This window comes from Pelophylax lessonae (assembly GCF_965119305.1).
Source record: "Pelophylax lessonae genome assembly, chromosome: 7".
Classification (NCBI taxonomy): Eukaryota; Metazoa; Chordata; class Amphibia; order Anura; family Ranidae; genus Pelophylax; species Pelophylax lessonae.
The window spans coordinates 80,804,801-80,830,879 of record NC_138774.1 but is presented as its reverse complement, the minus strand read 5'-3'; the positions used below and the strand labels follow the sequence as shown (position 1 = coordinate 80,830,879).

Here is a 26,079-nt window from a genome sequence, read left to right as displayed (position 1 = left end):
TTTTAAGTGTGTTTTAAAGACCTTAAAATGCTTTTACAGGTACAGTGACAGTAAAAAAAACATGCCTACAATGCGTTTTAATAGGGTTTTTCTATTTCGCGGATTTTCACTTTTCGCGGCTGGGTCTGGAACGTAACCCCCGCAATGGAGGGGGGTTTACTGTATATTGAATCCTGTTTTCTGCAGAAATTCGTAAGAATGGTGTTTAAATTGTTGGTGGTTCTGTGTGTGTGTGTATATGTGTATATGTGTGTGTGTATATATATATTTTTTTTTTTTTTTTAACTGAAGTGTAGTTTTGAGACATTCTGATTAGACACAAATACACATGTTGTAATCGTTTTATTGCCTTGCTTATCTTTTCTCACACCAGAAGAGTGCATGGTGTCTGCTCTGTTCTCTCCCCTGTCTCCACTTACAGGAGGAGTGCTGTGTTGTATTCTCTGTGCTCAAATCCAGTCTCTTCTTTCTTACAGGAGATTGCTGTATGCCTGCTTTGTGCTTACTACCAATCTCTTCTCTCACACAACAAGACTGCCATTTGTATGTTCTGTTCTCTTTTGCTCTGTACTCCACTCCTCACTGCGAGCAGCACTCCTTTTTTTTTATTTTCCTCTTCTCCCTCTCCCCACAGAGCAGACAGGCAGCACTCTACCTACCTGTAAGATAAGAGTAGAGGGCACATAGAAGAGTGCTGTGTGCCTTCTCTGTGCTTACCACCAGTCTGCTCTCTGTTTCAACAAGTGCCATTTGTGTGCTCTGTGCTCTCCTCTGTCTCTATTACTGGAAGGGTGCTGTATGTCTGCTCTGTGCTCACCTTTTTCTTCTCACACAGGAAAATTGCAGATGTCCCAGTTCAGAGGTTTGATAAGAGTCTGGAGGAATTCTATGCCCTGTGTGACCAGCTGGAGCTTTGTTTGGTAAGTATTCCCAGAATGCCAGTAGATGTACATTGCATAATTCTTAGTGGTTGTAAAGGCATAAGTTTGTGTTTTTTTTTTTTTTTTTTTCTTTACTTTACTGATTCTATGTAAGAAGGTAAAAAAAAATCTTTTGCGTGCTCCTCCCTCCCTTCCTAGCCGCCCAAATACTTACCTGAGCCTACTCTTGTTCCAGTGATATGCACAAGAGCCAAGGCTCTCCCTCTCTTCATTGGCCTGAACACAGAGTGGGGCTTGGCCATGCCCCCCCCCCCCCCCTACTCCCTCACTGGCTCTAAATACAGCAGCAGGAGCCATTGGCTCCCACTGCTGTCAATCAGCAAGTAGGGAGGGAGTATGGGGGCGTCGTGGCCGAGCCCCTCTCTGTGTGTCTTATGGAAAAACCATGCAGGGCTGGGAAACGAGCATGCATAAGTGCCCCCATAGCGAGCAGTTTGCTGTGGGGATACGAGGGGGAGGAGCGCCGGCAGGGTACCCAAGAAGAGGGAATATTGCACAGAGCTGGTAGGTATGACCTGTTTATGATTGATTGAAAAGGTTTTTTTTTTTTTTTTTTTTTTAATCACTTAAGTTGAGCAGATTTTCCTGGCATCATGCTTATTCTTCGGTACTGTGGTAACATACATCGGAATAAGCAGGTTAGATCTGTTACAATATCACAATTGCTTTCACCCACAGCCAATCGGTCAGTCTGTAGGTGGATGCCAGTAGTTTGTCACCAAGCTGCCTTTTTATACCTCTTCTAGACCTCGTTGGTAAGGTGTTTTTTTGCAGGATTTCTTCCCCTGTTCTATGCGTTTTTGCCATTTGTAAAGCCTAAAAAGGGATTCCCTCCTCTCCCCATCACTTATTTGTAATAAAGAAATTAACAGATGGAGCAAAAAGAATGAGATATCTGTGCAGTGGCTGCAGAAAGGAACTTTCAATTGCTGTACCCCTTCTTTTTGTCCTACCATAATCTAGCCACTGTTATCCCCCTCCCCAGATTTGTACCTTCAAGTCTTCCTGGGGCCTCCAGTGTTTGTTCACATCCTGCCAGCAGCGCCTGCCAAGTAATTCTCATAGGGTTCTATGGGATGGTCTCCCAAGCATCTCCTACCTGTGCTGGGAGAAGTGTGAAGATGTGAAGACAACTGCAGATATTTCTTAAAATGTTGATTGTCTTTCCGATCCAATGCCTTCAATGCTTCCTAAATCACTGACCTGGAGCAAGAATACATACAATATCTCATAAAAGTGAGTACACCCCTCACGTTTTTGTAAATATTTTATTATCTTTTCATCTGATAACAGTGAAGAAATAATACTTTGCTACAATGTAAAGTAGTGAATGTAGAGTTTGTATAACAGTGTAAATTTGCTGTCCCCTTGAAAATAACTCAACACACAGCCATTAATGTCTAAATTGCTTGCAACAAAAGTGAGTACACCCCTGAAGAAAAATGTCCAAATTGGGCCCAATTAGCCATTTTCCCTCCCCCATGTCATGTGACTCGTTAGTGTTACAAGGTCTCAGGTGTGAATGGCGAGCAGGTGTTTAAATTTGGTGTTATCGCTCTCACTATCATACTGGTCACTGGAAGTTCAACATGGCAAACAACTCTCTGAGGATCTGGAAAAAAAAAATGTTGCTCTACATAAAGATGGCCTAGGTTATAAGAAGATTGCCAAGACCATGAAACTGAGCTGCAGCACGGTGGCCAAGACCATACAGCGGTTTAACAGGACAGGCTCCACTCAAAACAGGCCTTGCCATGGTCGACCAAAGTAGTTGAGTGCACATGCTCAGCGTCATATTCAGAGGTTGTCTTTGGGAAATAGATGTATGAATGCTGCCAGCATTCCTTCAGAGGTTAAATGGGTGGGGGGGGGGTCAGCCTGTCAGTGCTCAGACCATACACCGCATCAAATTGGTCTGCATGGCTGTCATCCCAGAAGGAAACCTCCTTCTAAAGGTGATGCACAAGAGAGCCCACAAACAGTTTGCTGAAGATAAGCAGACTAAGGACATGGATTACTGGAACCATATCCTGTGGTCTGATGAGACCAAGATAAACGTATTTGGTTCAGATGGTGCCAAGCATGTGTGGCGGCAACCAGGTGAGGCGTACAAAGACAAGTGTGTCTTGCCTACAGTCAAGCATGTGGGTGAGAGTGTCATGGTCTGGACCTGCATGAGTGCTGCTGACACTGGAGAACTACAATTCATTGAAGGAACCATGAATGCCAACGATTACTGTGACATACTGGAGTAGAGCACGATCCCCCCCCCCCCCCCCCCTTCAGAGACTAGGCTGCAGGGCAGTATTCCAACATAACGACCTCAAACACACCTCTAAGATTACCACTGCCTTGCTAAAGAAGCTGAGGGTAAAGGTGATGGACTGGCCAAGCTGGGCTCTAGCCTGAAACCCTATTTAGCATCTGTGGGGCATCCTCGAACGGAAGGTGGAGGAGCGCAAGGTCTCTAACTTCCACCAGCCCTGTGATGGCGTCATGGAGGAGTGGAAGAGGACTCCAGTGGCAACCTGTGAAGCTCTGGTGAACTCCATGCCCAAGAGGGTTAAGGCAGTGCTGGAAAATAATGGTGGTCACAACATTTTTTGACATTTTTTGGGCCCAATTTGGACATGATTACTTAGGGGTGTACTCACTTTTGTTGCCAGCAGTTTAGACATTAAAGTGGCGTTCACCCTAAAATTTAACATCGGTCCATCTTCTTGCTCCGGGTCACCTGAAAAACAAATGGATAATCGCAATTTTTTTTTTTTTTTGTTTTTTACTTACCTTGTTTTAGAAGAAAATATACTCACCTTCCTCTTCCTCCCTCTGGGGCCACGGCCCGTCGTCACTTCTGGCTTGCAATGATTCCTGGGAGCTGAATGTCAACGCTCCCAGGAATCAATGCGCCTGCACCGACCCCGACGTCCGTTCCGGTGCAGGCGCGTCATACCTTGCTAAACAGCTTCTGGGCATGCCCAGAAGCTGTGTAGGGATGACGCTGCAGCCCCGGAAGTGACGGCAGGGCCGGTGCAGTGCATCGTGGGACCGAAGAGGACGCAGAAGAGGATCGCACTGGCTTCAGCTGCCCACACCGGAGATGGCAGCGCTGGACAAGACATTTTCAAGGTAAGGATTTCTTCTAAAAGGTAAGTGCAAATTGGGACTGTACAGAGGCTATCCATTGTGGAATGCACTAGCCCTGACTGTCCCGGGGTATTTTTATGTATTTTTTTTGTTTTAGGTGGAACTCCGCTTTAATGACTGTGAGTTTTTTTTTGAACGGACAGCAAATTTACACTGTTATATAAGCTGTACACTCACTACTTTACATTGTAGCAAAGTGTCATTTCTTCAGTGTTGTCACATGAAAAGATATATTCATTTACAAAAAATGTGAGGGGTGTTCTCTTCTGAGATCCTGTATTAGCAGGTCTGACTTGAGGCCCTTTCACACTGATGCATTATTTTTTTTTTTTTTTTTTTTTTTACCTTGCTAAAAATACAAAAAATACAATAAAAACATTTCCCTTCGAAATCCTATGGAATGCTTCACAACACAAGTCCTTTGGGGAACTTTTCAAAACCCAATTTTAAAATGCATAGAAACCCTTTTTAGAGAGAAAAATAAAATACTGCGGTTTTATTGGTGCATTTTTTTTTTTTTTGTCACAGGTACATGCCAACCAGAAAACATGCATTTTACTCCCCCCCCCCCCCCCCCCCAAAGAAGCAGTGTGAAAGCACCCTTATTGCTACATTCGTCTTCCAGCCAGTGACTGTAAGCAGCTGTAGACCGTCAGGAAACAAGTATTTTCAGAAAGGTCGAAAATGGCAGCCTAATTTTTATCAAGCAACAGGTTTACTTGCAAGTACATGTACATGATAAAATTAGGCTGCCATGGTTTACCTCTTTCTGAAAATGCTTGATCCCTGTCTACAACTTGCTTACAGAAAGTTACAGAAGAACAGGCGCTTATTTTATTTTTAAGCTGCAGAGTTCAGTGCACCCAAGAGCTGACAATATGCAATGGGAAACCTAATCCAAGTGACTGTCGTACTTAGAATTTTCTATTGGCCACCTTCCAATGCCACTATCCTCCACCCACTCCTCTTCATCACCTCTCCTGTCAACTGTATGCTGTAATAGTGATCACTGCTTTCCGATGAAAATGACCTCATTCCTAACCAACCCAGAAATCTATCTCCGGTCCACTGCAAGATCACAGCCCTACTTACAATCACTAATTCCAGGGAAGAAACTGATTGCTTTGTGTACTTCCTATCATGCTGGCTGCCAGTCAGTTGGCTTGCTTTACTTTCGAGAATTCCCCACAATCTTTCCAAAGCAACGTGAATTCTGAAGAATCTGCACAATATACAGCAATTAATAGTCTACGTGCGGGATGCTGCTCCAAGAAAGGGTCATGCATACAGCCTCTGTCAGACTTTTGTAACGCTTTTACGGCAATGTTTTTTTTTTTTTTTTTAAAGCAAACAAGTGTAAGTACCTATCTGATATTGACTGGATATCAAACTCTTGCAATCCCCTGTAAGAGCTAAAATTGGGAGAGTGAGAAAAGCACCACTAGTTGCCTGTCAGGTGTGCTACAGTGCTCATGAGATCATTTGCCTCCTGGTACGTTCATCTGTCCCTAACCGAAGATAATCTCTCCCTGCGGGATTTCTTCTGAACAGCAGCGAACGGCTGTGGCCGCTGTCAGCCTTTCATTGCTTTGTACAGTTTTTTCCTGTTCGCAGCTGTCCACACACCCCTGGGTATCTGAGTGCAGTCAATTGCAAAACCATTACCATGGCCAATTTGGCCATTTGAATGAGACTAAATGTAGCCACCGTGTTTTTGAAAGTTGTTAAGCCGCAATATATTACATTTTGGGTTTAAGTCTAGATACGTTTTTAAGGAATATGTAAACCCAACATTTTTATATTCCTAATATGAGCCTGCTGTAGCATGTACTTGTATGAAAAAGTATCCTGTTCTTTGTATTGCTTCCTTTGTGTGAAATCTCTGGTGTTCCTGCCAGTCTCTCTGTTTTCCTATTAAAAACTGACCACACCATGCAGGAGAACACACCATGGTCAGTTCTCTAGCTCTGCTAGGAACTCAATCTGTTCTCCAATGATCAGAGTCGTCCTAACGGGCCCCTCCTGCACAGCCTTTGTACTGATCTTTCTCCTCCCCCAGATCTTATGCAGCCGAGAACCAGAGAGAATGTGATTACTTCTAAAAAAAAAAAAAAGGGGGTGATCGTTTACAAACACTTTAACTACAGTAGAGAAAAATCAAGACAGGGTTTTGCTGTGTGACAGAGATAGGCAAGTCTTAGCCATGAATTACACATTTTTCGTAGGTAAAACCGTTATTTCCATTTATATAAAATACACGGTTACCAAAAGTATTGGGACGCCTGCTTTTACACGCACATGAACTTTAATGGCATCCCAGTCTTAGCCCGGAAGGTTCAATATTGAGTTGGCCCACGCTTTGCAGCTATACCAGCTTCAACTCTTCTGGGAAGGCTATCAACAAGGTTTAGGAGTGTCATTGGGAATGTTGGCCCATTCTTCCAGAAGCGCATTTGTGAGGTCAGGCACTGATGTTGGATGAAAAGGCCTGGCTCTCAGTCTCCGCTTTAATTCATCTCAAAGGTGTTCTATCGGGTTGGGGTCAGGACTCTGTGCAGGCCAGTCAAGTTCCTCCACCCCAAACTCACTCATCGATGTCTCTATGGACCTTGCTTTGTGCACTGGTCCAAATCATTTGGTGGAGGGGTTGTTTTTCAGGGGTTGGGTTTGGGCTTGGCCCCTGAGTTCCAGCGAAGGGAACTCCTAAGGTGTCAGCATACCAAGACATTTTGGACAATTTCATGCTCCCAACTTTGTGGGAACAGTTTGGGGTTGGCACTTCCTGTTCCAACATGACCACCAGTGTACAAAGCAAGGTCCATAAAGACATGGATGAGTGAGTTTGGGGTGGAGGAACTTAACTGGCCTGCACAGAGTCCTGACCCAAACCTGATAGAACACCTTTAGGAAGAATTAGAGCGGAGACTGCGAGCCAGGCTGCCTTATCCAACATTAGCGCCTGACCTTTACAAATGCACTTCTGGAAGACTAGTCAAATATTCCCATAGACGCACTTCTAAACCTTGTGGACAGCCTTCTTAGAAGATTTGAACCTCTTATAGCTGCAAAGGGTGGGCCAACTCAAAACTGAACCCTACGGACTGAGACTGGGATGCCATCCAAGTTCATGTGCATGTAAAGGCAGGCTTACCAATACTTTTGGTAATATAGTGACTATATGTAGCGCAGGCCCCTATCTGGCGCCGCTAATGTGCCCCGGGTTCTCTTCCCATTCTGACGTACAAGCAGCCAGGCACACACAACACGGGCAGTCTCACAACTCAATGACCAGACAAGGAATGTCTTTTTATGCCTTTAAAGCTCATTGAACTTGTTTGGGGTGCAGGGTGGACTTTTGGATACTCCAAATTTAGAGATTATCCAGGAGCAGGCGTTCCATACGCTGAATGTTGACAAAAATGACTGCTGTGGGCTGGGCACCACCACGGCTGGGCCTATGGCCATCTTTGAAATGTTTACACCATTTAAATGTCTCCCTGCGGCTGAGTGTCTCTTCGCCATACTTCTGTAGATATCTGCAGGTTTTATGCCTTTACACGCACTAACACTGTTATTATTACATACATAGTTGGTGAGGTTGAATAAAGACAATAGTCCATCCAGTTCAACCTGTGTAGGTGTGTGTGGCTGTAATCATCTAACATAGCCCTTAATGTCCTGATCCTTGAGATGTAAGTCTGAGTCTTTTGAAAGCCACCATACTACCCGCAGAAACCACCTCTTGTGGTAGACAATTCCACAATCTTGTAGCCCTAACAGTAAAGAACCCTCCTCGTTGCCTGAGGTTAAAACGCTTCTCCTCTAATCGCATTGTATGTCCTCGAGTCCTCATGCAATTCCTTCGAATGAACAGCTTTTTTTTTTCTAAGCTGAGATCCCCATTAAGATATTTATAAATTGCTATCATGTCCCCCCTCAGACGTCTCTTCTCCAGGGAGAATAAATCGAGCGATTGCAGCCGCTCTTCATAGTTAAGGTCCTCAAACCCCCTAATCAGTTTAGTTGCCCTTCTCTGGACTGGCGACCAGAACTGGACAGAATACTCCAGATGCGGTCGGACCAGAGTTTTATAAAGTGGAAGGATTATGGTCTTATCTCTGGAATACATCCCTTTCTTTATGCATGCTAATAATCTGCTGGCTTTGTCAGCTGCCACTTGACATTGCATGCTGTTGCCTAATCTATCCTCAACCAAGACTCCCAGATCTTTCTCCATTTTTGATTCCCCCAAGGGTTCCCCTCCTAACGTGTATTGTGTTTTTATGTTTTTAGTCCCCAAGTGCAAAACCTTACACTTCTCCACGTTAAACCTCATTTGCCATGTCATTGCCCACTCCGTAATTTTGTCCAGGTCATTCTGTAGGATATCTGCTTCATGCTGTGCAGTTATTGCCCTGGCCAATTTTGTGTCCTCTGCAAAAACTGATAACGAACTACTAATCCCGTCCTCAATGCTGTTTATGAATAAATTGAACAAGGTTGGTCCCAGGACTGAGCCCTGGGGCACCCCGCTTACTACCTCAGACCAGTTTGAGTATGCGCTGTTTATTACCACCCTTTGGACACGGCCTTTTAGCCAGTTTCGTATCCAAGAGCAAATCCTGCTGTCGATACCTGCAGACCTTATTTTATTTAAATTAAGCGCTTGTGGGGAACTGTATCAAACGCCTTAGCGAAATCCAAGTACACCACATCCACTGGTCTGCCCCTATCTAGCTCACAGCTCACCTCCTCGTAGAATGTTAAGAGATTGGTTTGACAAGAATGCCCATTTGTAAACCCGTGCTGGTTACTGCTGATGATGCTGTTGTCTTTAGCATACTCTACGATATAGTCCCTTATCCCCTCCAGAAGTTTACATATTATTGATGTCAAACTGACAGGCCTATAATTTCCTGGGATATGCCTCTGGCCCTTTTTGAATATCGGAATCACGTTAGCCTTCCTCCAATCCCCTGGTACATCTCCTGTCCTAATACTGTCAGCAAAGATCAGGAACAGTGGTCTAGATGTAACCTTACTGAGTTCCTTGAGTACTCTCGGATGTACGCCATCCGGGCCTGGTGATTTGTTTGTGTTAAGTTTATCCAGCCTTTCCCTGATTTCACCCTCTGTTAGCCACAAGTCCTGTGTATTACTACTAACCATGCAGTCATGGTCAGTGTACCCCTCCTATTCCTGTGTAAAGACTGACGAGAAAAAAGCATTCAGCACGGTTGCTTTTTCAGTGTCCTCTGTAACCATCCTCCCATCATCGTTCATTATGTGTGCAATATGCTCTGCCCTAGTTTTTTTGCTGTTTGATATATTTAAAGAATTTCTTTGGGTTTTTTTTACTATCCTTCGCTATTTGTCTCTCAAAGTTGATTTTAGCCATCTTGATTTCTTGTTTACTTTTCTTATTTGCCTCCTTGTATTGCTGGAAGGCCGATACTGTGCCCTCTGATTTATATTTCTTGAAGGCCAATTTTTTTCCCCTAATACGTTTTTTAACACTACGGTTTAGCCTGCCAGGTTTGGCTTTATCTCTTCTAAATTTATTTCCCATAGGAATGCACTGCAAGATGCATTTGCTTAATATGTTCCTAAAGCATTCCCATTTTTCCTCTGTGGTCAGCGATCCCAAGGTTTGGTCCCAGTTTACCCTTTCCATCAATGAGTACAATTTTGGAAAGTTTGCTCTTCTGAAATTTAGGGTTCTTATGTTCCCCACTTGCCTTGTTATATTGTTGTTTATACTAAATGTGATCATCCTGTGATCGCTAGAGCCCAGGTTGTCCTGGACTCCTACCTCCGAGATTATGTCTGGGTCATTAGTGATCAATAGATCCAGGACTGCGTTTTCTCTGGTAGGGGAATCCACCAACTGTGACATGTAGTTGTCCTGTAAGGTTTCCGTGAATAGACGGGCCTTCTGTGAGTGTGCAGTCCCCTCTTCCCAGTCAATGTCGGGATAATTGAAGTCCCCCAATATGATGACTGATCCCAATCTTGCCACTTTACCCATTAGTGCTAAAAATTCCAGCTCTACCTCCTCCCCTTGGTTAGGTGGCCTATAGCAAACCCCCACAACTACTTTTCCCTTTTCTCCTTCCCTATGGAGTTCAACCCACACAGATTCTAAATCCATGCTCATCCCATCCGTAATGTCACTCCTTTCTATCACCTTTATATTGTTCTTGACAGAGACATACCCCTCCCCCTCTTTTTTTCCTACCCTGTCCTTCCGGTACACCGAATACCCTTGGATATTGGCCAGCCAGTCATGTGAGGGGTGGAACCAAGTCTCTGTTATTCCCACAAGGTCTATGTCATCCTCATGTACTAACATTTCTAACTCATCCATTTTATTAGCTAGGCTCCTGGCATAAGCATATACCCCTCTTAGTTTTACGGAAGTTAAACGTGGTTGGCGGTTATGTATGTTCCTGTTTGGTCTGAGGTTCTCCTGCACAGACCTGCCAATTGACGTTGTGGACCTACTGTCGCTGCTGACCCTACAACTGCCTTCAGTCCTTTGCTCCCTCCTGACTGATTCTACTTCTGAGCCCTCCCCCCCGTCTCCTAGTTTAAAAGCCCCTCCAACTTGGTGGCCATCTTTCTCCCCAAAAGAGCTGTACCGTCCCCATTAAGGTGCAGCCCATCCTTACTAAAGAGCCGGTAGCCGACTGAGAAGTCAGCCCAGTTCTCCAGGAACCCAAACCCCTCCTTCCTACACCAGTTCCTCAGCCACTTGTTAAGTTCCCTAATCTCCTTCTGCCTCTCTTGTGTGGCTCGAGGTACAGGCAGTATTTCAGAGAAAACCACCTTGGAGGTCCTTTTCCTCAATCTATTACCTAAGTCCCTGAAATCGTTCTTTAGGATCCTCCACCTACCTTTTACTTTGTCATTAGTGCCCACATGTACCATGACCGCTGGGTCATCCCCAGCCCCGCACAATAATCTGTCTGCCAGATCTGCGATGTGCCGACCGCGGGCGCCCGGTAAACAACATACTGTTCGGTTACCGAGATCTTTTTTACAGATTGCCCTCTCTGTCCTCTTGATTGAATCCCCAACTACCACGACCTGTCTAACCTTTCCTGAGTTACGGCCCCCCCTTCTTCCTGGAGCCGCCCCTCCCCTGGCAGCTGGGGGAGGGTGCATGCTCCAGCTCTGCCACCCCTGAGCTGATATCCCCCTCAACCTGCAACTCGGCAAATATGTTAGGGTGTACCAACTCGGGACTGGCCTCCCTGCCACTCATCCCACTAACCTTCCTAACAGTCACCCAGCTGCGTACCTCTGCTGCTTGCGTCTCCTCTATTCCTCCCTCCTCTATGCTGGCCCCTGCCAGCGCCTGATGGGTAATGTTGTTATTATTATTATACAGGATTTATATAGCGCCGACAGTTTGCACAGCGCTTTACAATATGAGGGAAGACAATACAGGAGGAATTAGAGGGCCCTGCTCGTTAGAGCTTACAACCTAGAAGGGGGGGGTCAAGTGAAACAAAAGGCAATAGGTGTGGGGGATGAGCTGATGGAGAAAATGGATGTATAGTTGATAGGTGTGGGTAGGATAGGCTTCTCTGAAGAGGAGGGTTTTCAGGGATCTTCTAAAAGCTAATAGAGTAGGAGATAATTGGACAGATAAGGGTAAGGAGTTCCATAGGATTGGAGAGGCTCTGGTAAAGTCCTGGAGGCGAGCATGGGAGGAGGTGATGAGGGAGCTAGAGAGCAGGAGGTTTTGAGAGGAATGAAGAGAGCGATTAGGTTGGTATTTTGAGACTAGGCTAGTTATGTAGCTGGGGGCTAAGTTGTGGATGGCTTTGTAAGATGTTAGAATTTAATTTGTTGGGTGAGCAGAGGCCAGTGGAGGGCTTGACAGATGAGCAGCAGACACTGAGCGATTGGTAAGGTGGATGAGTCTGGCAGCAGCGTTCATGATGGATTGAAGGGGGGATAGCTTATGTAGAGGTAAGCCAATGAGAAGGGAATTGCAGTAGTCGAGGCGCGAGATGACCAGGGAGTGAACTAGGAGCTTTGTTGTGTCTTTGGTTAGAAAGGTGCGTATTTTGGAGATTTTGCAGTGGTTGAGGACGGCAAGATTTGGACAGCGATTGGATGTGGGGCCTGAAGGAGAGTTCAGAGTCCAGAACAACACCTAGGACCTTGGCATGCAGGGATGGGCTGATAGTAATGCCATTGATATTGACAGAGATCAGGGGAAGGGGCACATTTTGGAGGAAAAATGTATAAGCTCGGTTTTGGATGGATTGAGTTTGAGGTAGTGGTGTGACATCCAGACTGATATATCTGATAGTAAATTAGTGATATGTGCGGAGACTGAGGGGTGGAGAAATAGATTTGGGTATCGTCAGCGTAGAGATTGTATTAGAAGCCGTGGGAGGCTGTCAGCTGACCCAGAGAGGAGGTGTTGATTGGAAATAGGAGGGGTCTGAGAACAGAGCCTTGGGGGATCCCAACAGAAAAAGGAAGAGGAGAGGAGAAAGTAGAATTGTAAGTAACGCTAAAGGTGCGGTTGGATAAGTAGGAAGATAACCAGTGAAAAGTACAGTCGCGGAGACCAAAGGCGTGGATTTTTTTGAGGGGATGGTCAACCGTATCAAAGGCAGCAGAAAGGTCCAGGAGGAGGAGTACAGAGTAGTGTCCATTGGTTTTGGCCGTTAGTAGATCGTTTGGCCATTTTAGGAGAGCAGTTTCAGTGATGTGTTGAGGCAAAATCCAGACTGAAGGGGATCAAGGAGGCTATTCTCAGCAAGGTAGTTGCACAGTAGGTTGTAGACCTGATGTTCAAGGTGTTTGGATAAAAAGGAGAGCAGGGAAATAGGGCATAGGTTAAGATTGGTTGGGTCTAGTGAGGGCTTTTTAAGTACGGGGCTGACTAGTGCAAGAGATTTGGGGAAGATGCCAGAAAAGAGGGAGAGATTGAAGATGTGGGTTAAAGAGTGTAGAATAAGGCCAGAGGGTGAACGTAGCATTTGGGAGAGAACAGGATTCAGAGGGAAAGTGGTTAAGTGGACGTTGGCAAGTAGTTTAGCAACCTCATCTATAGTGGTGGGGTTGAATGAGGGAAGTAGTGATTGCACCTGTGGGCATGAAGCGTAAATCATGGAAGGTAACTGAACAGCAATGATTTCCTCACAAATTGTATAAATCTTCTGTTTAAAGTGGTTGGCAATCTCCTGGGCAGTGAGTGAGTCAGTGGGAGGAGGTAGTGCAGTACGAAGTAGAGAATTAAAGGTAGCGAAGAGTTGCCGGGGGCGGAATGACAAGTTGTTAATGAGAGTGATAAAATGGGTCTGCTTGGCGGTGTGGAGACGAATTGTATTTTTGGAGGGCAGATTTATATTGGTAGAAATCTGAGACCTAGTCTTATGCCACAGTCGCTCAAGAGCACGGCTATGCTTTTTCAGACTTCTAGTGTTATCTGTTTGCCAAGGTTGAAGGGGTGGGGGCCTGATTTGATGTTTAGTGAGGGGGGGCCAGTGTGTCTAGGGAGGCTAAAAGTGAAGCGTTGTAGACAGAAGTGGCTAGGTTGGTGCAGGACAGGGGTGCGATTTTTGTCATAGAGGTGGTCGGTAGCAGAGTAGAGAAGAGAAGGGTTGAGATGGCGTAGGTTTCTGCGGGTAACTGTAAGGTAGCTGGAGGGAGAGGAGGAGAGGGAGAGAGTGAAACTAATAAGGTAGTTCTCAGAGAGAGGGTTGTTTGAAAGGTTGTGCGGAGTGCATAGGTGGGAGAAAACAAGGTCAAGGGTATCGCCTTCAGAGTGAGTAGAAGCATGTAGCCATTGCTTCAAGTCAAAAGAGGAGGTTAGACTGAGAAATTTGGAAGTGGCAGGAGTGTTAGTATTAATAGGGATGTTAAAGTTGCCGAGAATGATTGTGGGGATTTTAGAAGAGAGAAAGTAGGGTAGCCAGGCAGAGAAGTCGTCAAAGGCCGATACTGGTCCAGGGGGGCAGTAGATCACAGCTATCCTTAGAGAAACAGGGGAGAAAAGACAAATGCAGTGTACCTCAAATGAGGAGAGTGACAGAGAGGGAGGTGGGTGAAGTACCTATAAGGTGCTATGTGGGGCTAGAAGGATTCCAACACCCCCCTCCCTTGCGTTCACTGGGTCTTGGGGCGTGAGTCCCGAGAAGACCACCTTGGGATAGGGCAGCAGAAGACGTTGTTGTCGGATTCGTAAAGCCAGGTTTCGGTGATGGCGAGTAGATTAAATGAGTTCGCAATAAAAAGGTCATGGAGAGAGGTGAGTTTATTACAGACAGAGCGGGCGTTCCAAAGGGCGCAAGAGAAAAGGAGTCTGGTCATGGTAAGAAGAGAGATGGGAACTAAATTGTGCTAATTGCAGCTGTGGCCAGAGGGTGCAGGGTAATGGGCGTGTTGAGTACAGGTAAATGATGGAGGCCCAGGGTTTGGGGATATGTCTCCAGTGGTTGGGAGAAGCAGAAAGGTGAGGGTGGTAATATGAGAGTGTGATTTATATGAAGGGACATGCCCCAGTGTACTTGAGGTTTTGTGTGCGGATTTAGAAATGGCAGGAGATGGTAAGTGCAGTAATAAGGAGAGGACAGAAGTGAGGGTGATCTATATAAGCTGTGGGGTGAAGGAGAGATTGTTTAAGGATAGAGGACACGGCTGTCAGAAGAAGTGGTAGAGAGTGCAGGAGAAAGAGCTGAAGGGGTAAATAAGGTCACCTGTAGTCAGTATGTTGTTTATATCAGCCTTTCCTTTGTTCATTCACTTTATGCATTCGCTGAAGTGCAAAGTCAGAAGTGCTCCCCCTTTTAGAAATAGCCCCACCTTGAGAAAAGAGCCCTAAAAGCAGAGGTGCCCCCCTTGCACATGTGCCTTCCCCAAGAAATGCTTTCTTATATACTGTTAGAGATGGGGTGGGTGCTTTACAATTAACTACAATTGTCTGCCATCTTGATTAACAGTCTCGGTACTAGCCCGCAACATGTGTGCTACCTATCAGTAAAAGGACACACTTTCTACTTACAACTGTGTGTAGTACCACCATGCTAGCATCCCTTTTTATACCTATAAAATTAATAGTCCTGGTTTGACTTGAGCTGTGTGTGTTTGTTTTTTTTTTTTTTGTTTTTTTAAACAGTGCCTTGCAAAAGTCCCCCCTCCCCTTGAAATTTTACCTATTTTGTTACATTACAGCCTTAAGTTCAATGTTTTGTTAATCTGAATTTTTTTATGATGGATCAGAACACAATAGTTTAAGTTGGTGAGGTGAAATGAGAAAAATATAAAACTATTTTTTAGAAATAGAAAACAGAAAATTGGCATGTGCGTATGTGATCACCCCTTTGTTATGAAGCCCATAAAAAGCTCTGGTGCAACCAATTGCCTTCAGAAGTCACATAAATAGATTGCACACAGGTGGACACCATTTCACTAAGTGTCACATGATCTGTCATTGCATATATACACCTTTTTTCAAAGGTCCCAGAGGCTGCAACACCTAAGCAAGAGGCACCACTAACCAAACACTGCCATGAAGACCAAGAAACTCTCCAAACAAGTAAGGGACAATGTTGTGAAGTACAAATCGGGGTTAGGTTAAAAAAAAAAAAAATATCCAAATCTTTGATGATCCCCCAGGAGCACCATCACATCTATCATAACCAAAGGGAAAGAACATGGTACAACAGCAAACCTGCCAAGAGATGGCTGCCTACCAAAACTCATGGACCGGGCAAGGAGGACATTAATCAGAGGCAGCACAGAGACCTAAGGTAACCCTGGAGGAGCTGCAGCGTTCCACAGCAGAGACTGGAGTATCTGTACGTAGGACGACCATAAGTCATACGCTCCATAGAGTTGGGCTTTATGGCAGAGTGGCCAGAAGAAAGCCATTACTTTCAGCAAAAACCAACATGGCACATTTTTGAGTTTGCAAAAAGGCATGTGGGAGACTCCCAAAATGTATGGCGGAAGGTGCTCTTATTTGATGAGACTAAAAACTAAACTTTTCGGCCATCAAAGAAAATGCCTTGTCTGTTGCAAATCCAACACATTGCATCACCCAAAGAATACCATCCCCACAGTGAAACATGGTGGTGGCAGCATCATGCTGTGGGGATGTTTTTCAGCAGCCTGGACTGGGAAACTGGTCAGAGTTGAGGGAAAGATGGATGGTGCTAAATACAGGGATATTCTTGAGCAAAACCTGTACCACTCTGTGCGTGATTTGAGGCTAGGACGGAGGTTCACCTTCCAGCAGGACAATGACCCCAAACACACTGCTAAAGCAACGCTTGAGTGGTTTAAGGGGAAACATGTAAATGTGTTGGAATGGCCTAGTCAAAGCCCAGACCTCAATCCAATAGAAAATCTGTGGTCAGACTTAAAGATTGCTGTTCACAAGCGCAAACCATCCAACTTGAAGGAGCAGGTTTGCAAGGAGGAATGGGCAAAAATCCCAGTGGTAAGATGTGGCAAGCTCATAGAGACTTATCCAAAGCAACTTGGAGCTGTGATTACTAAAAGGTGGCTCTACAAAGTATTGACTTTAGGGGGGTGAATGGTTATGCACATTGACTTTTTCTCTTAGTTTGTCCTATTTGTTTGCTTCACAATAAAAAAAAAAAAAAAAAAAGTCAATGTTGTGGGCATGTTCTGTAAATAAATGATGCAAATCCTCAAACAATCTATGTTAATTCCAGGTTTTGAGGCAACAACTCGAAAAATGCCAATGGGGTTGAATACTTTTGCAAGGCACTTTGTGTGTATATGTGTGTGAGTGTGTATGTGTGTAGATATATATATATATATAGAGATGGATGGAGATTTTATTTATATATATATATATATATATATATATATATATATATATATATATATATATATATATATATATATATATATATATATATAATCACTTGAGACGGGTAGGGTCAGCTTACAACTTTTATTTATGAATTGCGTCCTGTGGTCAAAGGTATCTCATGCCTATGACCAGTGCAAGTGCGTGCATGTTCTAAGCGATTAAAAGAATTTGCAAATTATCTGTTTATTGCAAATATATGCAAAAATATTTCAGATGGGTTTCCTGGTACAGGGGTGGTGAGTTCAAAGAAAAGCTTAGTGAACCTCTTTAAATGTTACTTATAGCTGTATATTGCCTGGATACATGCCAAATTCATTCTGCACCTGCCTTTCTAAGTTCCTCCAGGGAAGAAACCGTTTTTGTTTTCTTTGGCGGTTCATGTGCAGCTGACTGTGTATGTCCAGGACTGGGAGAATCTGTATTACAAAGGGGCCCAATGATTTGTGTTTTTTTTTTTTTTGGGAGCACAGTCATTTTAGAGTCCAGTGAGATGGGTGAAAACTGCAATGGGTTTTAGTGACGTTATGACTTGACAAATAAAAAAAAAAAAAAAGGATTATTCTCCTTCTTTTTTTTTTTTTTTTTTTTTTTTTTATACAGAGAAAAACCCTACAGATAATTTTTCAGAATTGCTGTATTCTAGCACAGATACAGCATAACTATATGGCCATTTATTAACCTTCTTTACAGCTGTTTCCAGCTTGTTGTTTATCTTCAGAGCAAGTTATTGAAACCATGTGCCAGCCAAGTGGGGCTTAGAGAACGACGGGACCATATGACCACTGACGTTATAGTGGTGTGGACCAAAAAGAAGCCACAATCATTACACCTCAAAACAAAGGTGGTAAAATGTCATTTAAATTACCATTCAATTTTTTTGTTGAGGAAAAAAAAAAAAATTATATATATATATATATATATATATATATATATATATATATATATATATATACTTAATCAGGGTACACTCCACTCTGTACTGCGACACAGCACATAAATGCACTACATTACAATACAGTTCCAATCCTACAATAAATACATTCACCCTGTGGTATGATGCCTAACGTTGTTCCCTGAACTAGTGGCGCAATGTCTGACGTGCAGTGCCTGGCTTAGACCCCTGTCCCACATATCCTACAAGGCTCCACAACTAAAATAAAGCATGCATCATTCCAAACACAAATCGATAAGCAATAGGTGTGATGGGGGAGTAGGAAATGGGGATAAGGGAGGGGAAAAGGGTTCAAAGGCCCAAAGCTTTCTTGAACAAGACACAAGGGAGAGTGGGGAAGGAGAAAAGGTTCAGATGTCCTCTTCCTCAAAGTCCATCAGGTTATAATCTCTGAGCAGACTGTGGACCAGTCTACGACAGTCCTCAATGGACATCCTCTCCCGCTGGTGGATGAGGCACTTTCTGGCACACCATAAAGCATCCTTAAAGCAACACCTCACCTACCAGGCTCCATGAATGTTCTCTTGAGCAAAAGCCCCACAAAATAGTCTGTTCAGCACACCAAAGTCCACAAAGCTCTGATTCCAAGGCCCTAAATAGGTCCTGTACGAAGGGGCACTGCTGGGAAAATGTGCAGTGCAGTTTCCTCCTAGATGATGCAGAAGGGGCAGTGCCTGTATCTGCACAGGATTCTAGTATGCATAAATGTCCTGAATGGCAACCCCCCTTGGATTGGCGTCCATGCCAGATCCTTGTGCCTGTTGGTAAATATCTGTGTAGAAACATTCCTCCAGCCAACATTGTTAGTGACTGAAGGCAGGCCTGGAACAGGCTCCAGTGTCCTTGGTCATTACAACATTTTTCAGTTTTTTTTAATTTGTAGCTTTTTTTTAAAAAATACCCACTGACCCTGCCACAAGTCCTTGTTCAAGCACTTATGGTGTGACAACTCTCCCAAATGTGCTTCTCTGTTGTCCACTTGCCACAGGCTTCCCTGATGCAGAATAATAGCATCCAACAACTGCACACATTGTGCACCTATTGGTACTGTAAATATCTCCTGAACATGCACAGTTTGGGAGATCTTTACTGAAGATGCAGCCTGTGATGTCAACGGCGCATGTGCTCTGAAGAAAGGGCCACCCGAGCCGTTCCTTCAGAGTAGTATGCCAAAAATGGTGGCTCCTACGCACATGCGTGGGAGTGAGGTTATTACTGATCCAGCAACTCATACAGCCAGTGTCTGCAAACCCCCTAAGAAAGACCGGGTGAAGAAGAAAGCGTCTTCAGCGGTGAAAACGTGCTGCTGGAGGGCTTTGTTTTAAGGTAAGTCACCGAATGTGCTAGTATGCAATGTATACTAGCACATTTTGACATTGCCTTGCAGGTTGCAAAAAAAAAAAAAAAAAAACGGTTTACTACTGCTTTAATGCTTTCTCTACATTATAGTGGATGTAAACCCTTACATATACCCAGTGAAGTGAACAGCCTCAGATGACAGATAAAACAAATCTCCCTACATAAGTTTTACATGCATATCTGCTGTCTTCAGCTTTCTATATTCTTTAGAAAGTGCTCATTGTGTCAGATTTTCTTTGTTTAGCACTGGGAGTGGATTCCTGGCATGCAGCCAAGACAGCTGATTGGAGGAAAGGCACACACCCCCACTTCACATAGGCAGAGACTTGCAGAGCTGTGTTGTGACAAGACAAGCTCTCTGCTAATCTATTTTATAGTAATCTCCCATGACACAACATTCAGCCTGGTTTTATCTCAGTTGTCAGAGAACTTATGTCATGCTTATACCAGAGCAAAGAAACCGCAGAAAGACACTTAGGGCTTTGGAGAGAGGTAAGAAAACACTAAAGATGTGCTTTGGCCAAATTTCATGAATCATGTTTAACCCCACTTAAAGGTTAAAAAAAAACCTCCTGTGAACATTTTCCCCCAACCTCCCACCCAAATACCTGAGCACTTCCTCGATCCAGCGATGTGCTCGACAGCAGCGCTGCTCTCCCTCTCTCTCCTCGCTAGGCATGGAGGCAACAGTGGGAGCCACTGGTTGAGAGGAAGGAGCAAGGCCAAGCCGCAATGTGTGTCTCAATAGACACACATAGCTGGTTCGGGGAGCAAGCCCGTATGAGTGCCCCACTAGCAAGCAGCTTCCTATGGGAGCACTCGCAAAAGAGGGGCCAGGAGCGGGGGTGGGGTATCCTAGAAGAAGGAGGTGGTTCAGGGCTACTCTGTGCATAGCCATTGCACAGAGCTAGTGAGTATGGCATGCTTTTATTATTTTACATTTTTTTTTTTTTTTTTAAACAAAACTTTGAAATAAACAGGGATATTGGTAATTTTAGGATAGTTGGCAAAATAATGAAGAATACCCCTACCTGTCTCGGTGTGCCTCCAGGTCTGCAGAGCAATTCAGTACAGTCAAGTAACCATAATTTGGGCCAAAAAAGTAAACCACAACAGCCCTTCAAAAAATATTTAATAGTAAAGTGATGCCTTTTGTGAAACAGGAACATGTTACCATCCCCATCCCTGTAAAATCAGGTTTACGCAAGTCAGGTAATAACGTGCGGCCATCTGCGCATACAGGGGACTTCGAACTGTCTGTTCTGAAAAGCGTAATTTTTTTAATTCAGTGCAGATCAAAGGAAAGACAGAGATTGGTGTAAATAAATGAATAATTATGTTCATTACTGGCTCACGGTCTGCCGATGTCTGACCTCCTTTCCGTTTCCTCAAACATCGTTATTACACTCAATAGTCAGGTCTGCCTGAATGTGTTCCAGGGACATTGGACATTGGCAGAGAATGTTTGGAATGGAGATGTACAGACTAGTAGGCAATGATGTTTCTACATGTTTATCACATAACTTTTCCCTCTCCCAGTAAATCTCCATACAGCTGGAGTTAATGTTCTGTGCGAGGTTGAGCCGGATATGTGGGACATTCTTGACATTCCTTGCAGCTCACTGGGGTGGGGGGAGAGTGTGGGGTTGCAGGAGAGTATACAGACACGATGAGAAGTTTGCAACACAGCCAAAGATTGGGCCGTTCAGCTGGATCCTAGTTGGACTGCTCTTTAAAGGAAAAAAAAATTGGTGTAAAATGTTTGACGCCTGGGCTACTAGTTTCAGGGCAGTAAAGCCGAGGCAGTTGCGCATCATTTGATGTGTGATGTCAGAGTTCCAGAGCTGCTAAGTGGGCATTTCTTTAGTTCATTGATGGACACTGCTCCTGATCTTCATGGCCATTGGGGTATACTGCCCCTTACAGGAGTAGGACACTAGGCAGAAAAAGAATCTGGCTACGTCTGTGGGCAGTCCCAGGGGGTATACTTCCTCTCTTTGCTATAGTTACTCAGTTTTTTTCTGCCTAGTCAGGAATAAGGATCCAGTTCCTTGCCAGGATCTCTGGTCCTGGCAATCTTTTTTTTCTTTTTAGATATAAATTCAGATCTGCAATCAACTGCTGGACTGGATGACAGGCTGGATAATCTAGATCCAGTGGTCACCTCAGTCTGGCCATTGAGCATGCGCAGACCTCATCTCCGCGCTAGGTCTGCCATGGAGAGGAGGTTCTGTATGGAGCAGTGCCCGTCTGGTTCCTGGTATGGTGAGTAGCTGTCCCCCCCCCCCCCCTCCCCCTGGAGAGTTTTGGGGTGGATATGGGCTCCTCCTTGGGAAGGTCAAACCCCCAGGTTCCCCTCCTTCCAGTCAGGCACCCCCTTCATCTGGCCCCTCCCACTAACCCCACATGGGTGGTCTGGTCCACCTCCTGAGGTGGACACTGGGCGCTTTGCTGGTGATGGGGGCCGGAGGGGTTCCCCCCCCGCTGGTGACGACGATCAGCTGTGGGGGGGGGCTTGTTCCTTTTTCTGTAGCCTGTGTGTTTGTATGCAGTGGCAATGTTTGTGTAGTCTGGCGGACATTTTGTGGTGGTTTGAAAATGGCGGCGGCCATGACAGTGGTGCCCTGTGGGCGGCGATGTCGGTGGTGTGGGTCCCTCCTTATCCCCTGGTGCTGACTCCTGGATATTTTCATTTCCTGATCGCCGCAGGTGGGGTGCAGAATATCCTGGTGGCTGCAGGTCCCTGTTTTTGCTGGGTGGTGAGTCTGGTGAGGTTCTCTCCCTCTGCTGAGGATCGCTTGGTGCTTTGTGCCTGGCAACCGGGTGGTACTGCCAGCGTGGTGGGGGTTGTCCCTTTTGGAATGTTACACTTTTTGAGGGGTCCCCATGGAGTCTTTGGAGCACATATCTACACTGTACTTGTGGACTTCCATCAGTATAGGGCGCCCTCCCAGTCGTGAACATAGATATCAGATTTTTCAGCCGCCCCCATACAAAGCTAGACAACAACTTAGCTTGTACTGGAATTTTCTCATTTTATCGAACAGTCACACAGAATTTTATATACAGCTTGGACCTCCCCCCTCCTGATCAAATTACCCCATCAGGTCAGGGGTTGCCTGATTACATTATCATATGCAGATCAAATTGTATACAGAAATATAATTAACATATCTAAAGAACAACCAACACAAACAGTATACTATTTCCACTCAGCAACTAACAGATGACAATGATTCAATCAACCTGGGCCAATTAACTAGCAGACGGCCGTCCTCGAGCTCCTGAAATACAATACAAAAACAATAGGTAGAGCCTGTCTCTGACATTGAAGTTCAATAAACATTATCATAAGTGTAAACACTAAACCCATTTGAAGCAGTCCAAACCATTCAGTATCTGTCTTTTACTCCCAGTAACTGTGAGTATCGTCACACCCACCATATCCCCTCTCTGAGGCTGCGGGGCCCTCCGGGCCTAGGTCTATCTATGCACTGACGGTGGTCCTGGAGTCCTTGTGTCCTGGGTGGAGGTGGATTTTCGGGCGACGGGCTAGCAAAAAGCGCCCTCCGACTTCCTCTGTTTCATCAGATCCTGAATCTGATTCGGCCGCTGCGGACCTGGGTCACCCTGCTGGGTCTTGGACCGTGCGCCCAGAATCCTCAGATAGTAAGGATGAGTCCTCCACATCTGTAACTGCGCACGAAAAGGTGCTGGTGGAAGCACTGATTGTATCTGTGCATGAGACCTTGAAGATGGAGAATGCAGCTACGACAGAGGCAGTTTCCCTTTGGCACTCACAAGCCATCTAGAGCGGCAAAGCTGTTTCCTTTCCCCGCCTATTTTGACAGTATTGTCCCTAAAGAGTGTGGACGACCAAAGCGTCCCCTTGGGGCCCCTAAGCAGTTTACTAGGCATCACCCCTATGTGGAGTCTCTTATTAAGAAGTGGACTGTTCTGCTGGTTGTGGACCCTCCGGTTTCCAGATTGAACAAGGCAACCATAGTTCCAGGTTGAAAAGTTCCTGGCCTTTAAGGATTCGGCTGGCAGGAAGGCTCCCCTAGTGGCTCGGCTCTGTTTCGGCAGTGGTCCTTCAGCGTGTCTTTTGGCTAAAATGCTGGTCTGTGGACCAGACGTCTAAAAGGCCTTGACTGATCTCCCCTTTCAAGGGGATCACCTGTTTGGGGCTACTCTGGATGATAAGAGGATGGAAACCCATAACTTTTTTTTTTTTTTTGCAACCTGAAAGAGAAACACATAATGAGCTAGTACTAACATACTAGCTCATTATGAAATACTTGCCTTAGAACGAGCCCCCGCCGTGCCGCCCGCTTACCTGTATGACGGGCAACATGTCCAGTCGCCCGTTTTCCGGGATCGCGGCATCCGGCCATCTGATTGGCCGGGGCCGCGGTGACGTCACTCCCGCGCAGGAGCTGACGGTCACGGGGCTTTGAAGGAACGGCACCAGCGGCCGTTCCTTCAGAGCGCATGCGCCAGTGATGTCACTGGCTGCATGTAAGGTAAATATCTCCTAAACGGTACATGTTTAGGAGATATTTACAGTACCTATAGGTAAGCCTAAGGCTTACCTATAGGTACAAGTTGCAGAGGAGGGTTTACTTCCTCTTTTTTTAAAGGTCTCGCAGGTCATGAAGATCAGGAGCTGTGTCCGTCAATGAACATCAGAGAATTGGATTTTACGGTAAGTCAAAAATCACATTATTTTGTGAGAGTATGTGTTTTGCTTGACAGTTTCTATTTTTATAGAGGTGGTGGGGGAAAAAATTAGCACGTGGAGAAAAATGTGCTAATTTCTCTATATGCAGTTACTTAACATCTTATTCACCAAATAAACAAAGGTTTCATGACAATGCATTGATTTGTTGCATTATGGTGGTGCGCTGTTCATCTAGAGTAGACCTGTCCAGCTCTCCTCTCCCTCCTGTAGTGCTGCTCCTCACCGTCCGCCACCCTACACTACACTACTGACGCCACTATGGTAATGGTGTACATTTTCAAACCATTTTTAACTTTGAAACTTGGTGCAAGTGATTTGATTATGTTGGTGCACACTATCCAACAGTATTAGAAAAGGTCACGTATCGCTTTTAGCGATATTCACACATGTTCACACTGGTGCGATTTGACAGTTCCAAATCACTACTACTTTTTGCCAATTTCATTGCGACTTGCATAGGTTTCTGTTGTATTAAGTTGCAAGCCGCAATGAAATCGGTAGTGCAAATTGCACTGATGTGCGGCTTTGAAATCATGCTGAAGTAGCCCAATTTTAAAGCCACACTGGTGTGACTGGGGCTAAAGAGATTTGACATGGCTAGTGCAATAGCACACAGAACTTGTGCTATGGCACAGAAAAATCATGTGGGTTTTTTTTTTTTTTTATTTGTTTTGTTTATTATTTTCAGTGTAAGTATTGAAACTTTTCCCTTTTAACTCCCTTTTTGTATACTTACCACACCCAAAAAAATCCCTAAACTCCAACATAAACCTTAAGTCTTCCTTTCCGGTCTAACCACTGAGGGATTTGCTTTGAGTGCTGGATTATTGTTTTAAATGCTTGCCTAGACTCCTATAACGTGGAGTCTAGAGATCTGGTAAGCTCATATCCTGTTTATTATCACGGTGGAGGTGCACCAGGTGGATATTCATCTAAACAATCCCATTTCCTTGGATATTACTTCAATGGACTTTCTTTTCATCTTAAACTATGCACTTTAGTGTTCAAGCACTATATGGATTATTTTTTAATGATTTACTTTGAACTTCATTTATTTAGCGCTGCAATTTTTATCATGTATGAATGGATAACTGTCAGGTAGGAAGATCATTGCAGTCTACACAAAGGCTACCTTTGCTGAGCTGTTTTTTAGAAAATGCTAATTGCCGGACTGTCATGCTGATCAAGAACAAGTATGCAAATAGGATCTTCAGTGTCTAAAACTTTCCTGATTTGCCTACTTGAGCAATGACTAAGTCTTGAAGCCAGGGAGTCGGGCAACTAGCGTTTTCCAAAGCAAAGGTCCTCAGTGCCATCCTGTTTTTTCCAGGACCTCTTGTGGCTGCATGACAGGAAGAAGTTGGTGTATTTGTGGAGGAGATGCCATAATGTGGTCTCACTTGTCTTTTCCCACAGCGCCTTGCCTACGAGTGTCTCTCTCAAAGCTATGACAGCGCCAAGCACTCCCCTACTCTTGTGCCTACAGCCACCAAACCAGATGCTGTCCAGACGGAGAGCCTGCCGTATACCCAGTACCTGAGCATGATCAAGTCCCAGATTGCCTGTGCCAAGGACATACACAATGCCCTGTTGGAATGTTCCAAAAAGATTATGGGTAAAACACCCCCTACCCAGGGTGTTTTATGATCTGCCTCTGCGACCCATAAGTCCACCTGTTGTCAAAGAAGACCAATAATCATGTTATAATCCACATTCAATTGCAACCTATCTTCAACCTGGAGGTGTAGCCGATGACTTTTTTTTCTGAAATGTCCTCGTCCCTTCTGTACTTGACCCAGTATGGTTTGTAGTGGATATACTCTTTGACTGCCCGCCGTTGATCAGACATCTGGAGCATATTGCAGAGTGGACTTATTGTAAGCTGGTGTTTTTGGACTGGATCAAGCATCTTTTGTCAGGCTGCACTCTCTAGCTTTTGAGGTACTGCAAGTTCCATCGTGCACTGCCATTAATTTTCAGCAAAAAGGGACTACTGGACTCCTTCTTTGTTTTTTTTTTTTCTTTCCAGCAGCTGAAGCAAAGCTGGTTTGCTTTCTTTTGTAGGATA

The 26,079-nt window shown here is 44.8% G+C and overlaps 1 protein-coding gene across 1 annotated transcript in view; it reads left to right on the top strand.

The window, feature by feature from the left end:
* Nucleotides 1–25,690, top strand: part of MED29 (mediator complex subunit 29) — a 73,371-nt gene extending 47,681 nt beyond the window's left edge. The window contains exons 3-4 of the mRNA XM_082262803.1: nucleotides 836–920; nucleotides 25,428–25,690. Coding sequence (XP_082118929.1) covers nucleotides 836–920; nucleotides 25,428–25,658 — 316 coding nt within the window. The 3' untranslated portion in view covers nucleotides 25,659–25,690. The remainder of the gene's footprint in view (nucleotides 1–835; nucleotides 921–25,427) is intronic.
* The last annotated feature ends 389 nt before the right edge of the window (nucleotides 25,691–26,079 follow it).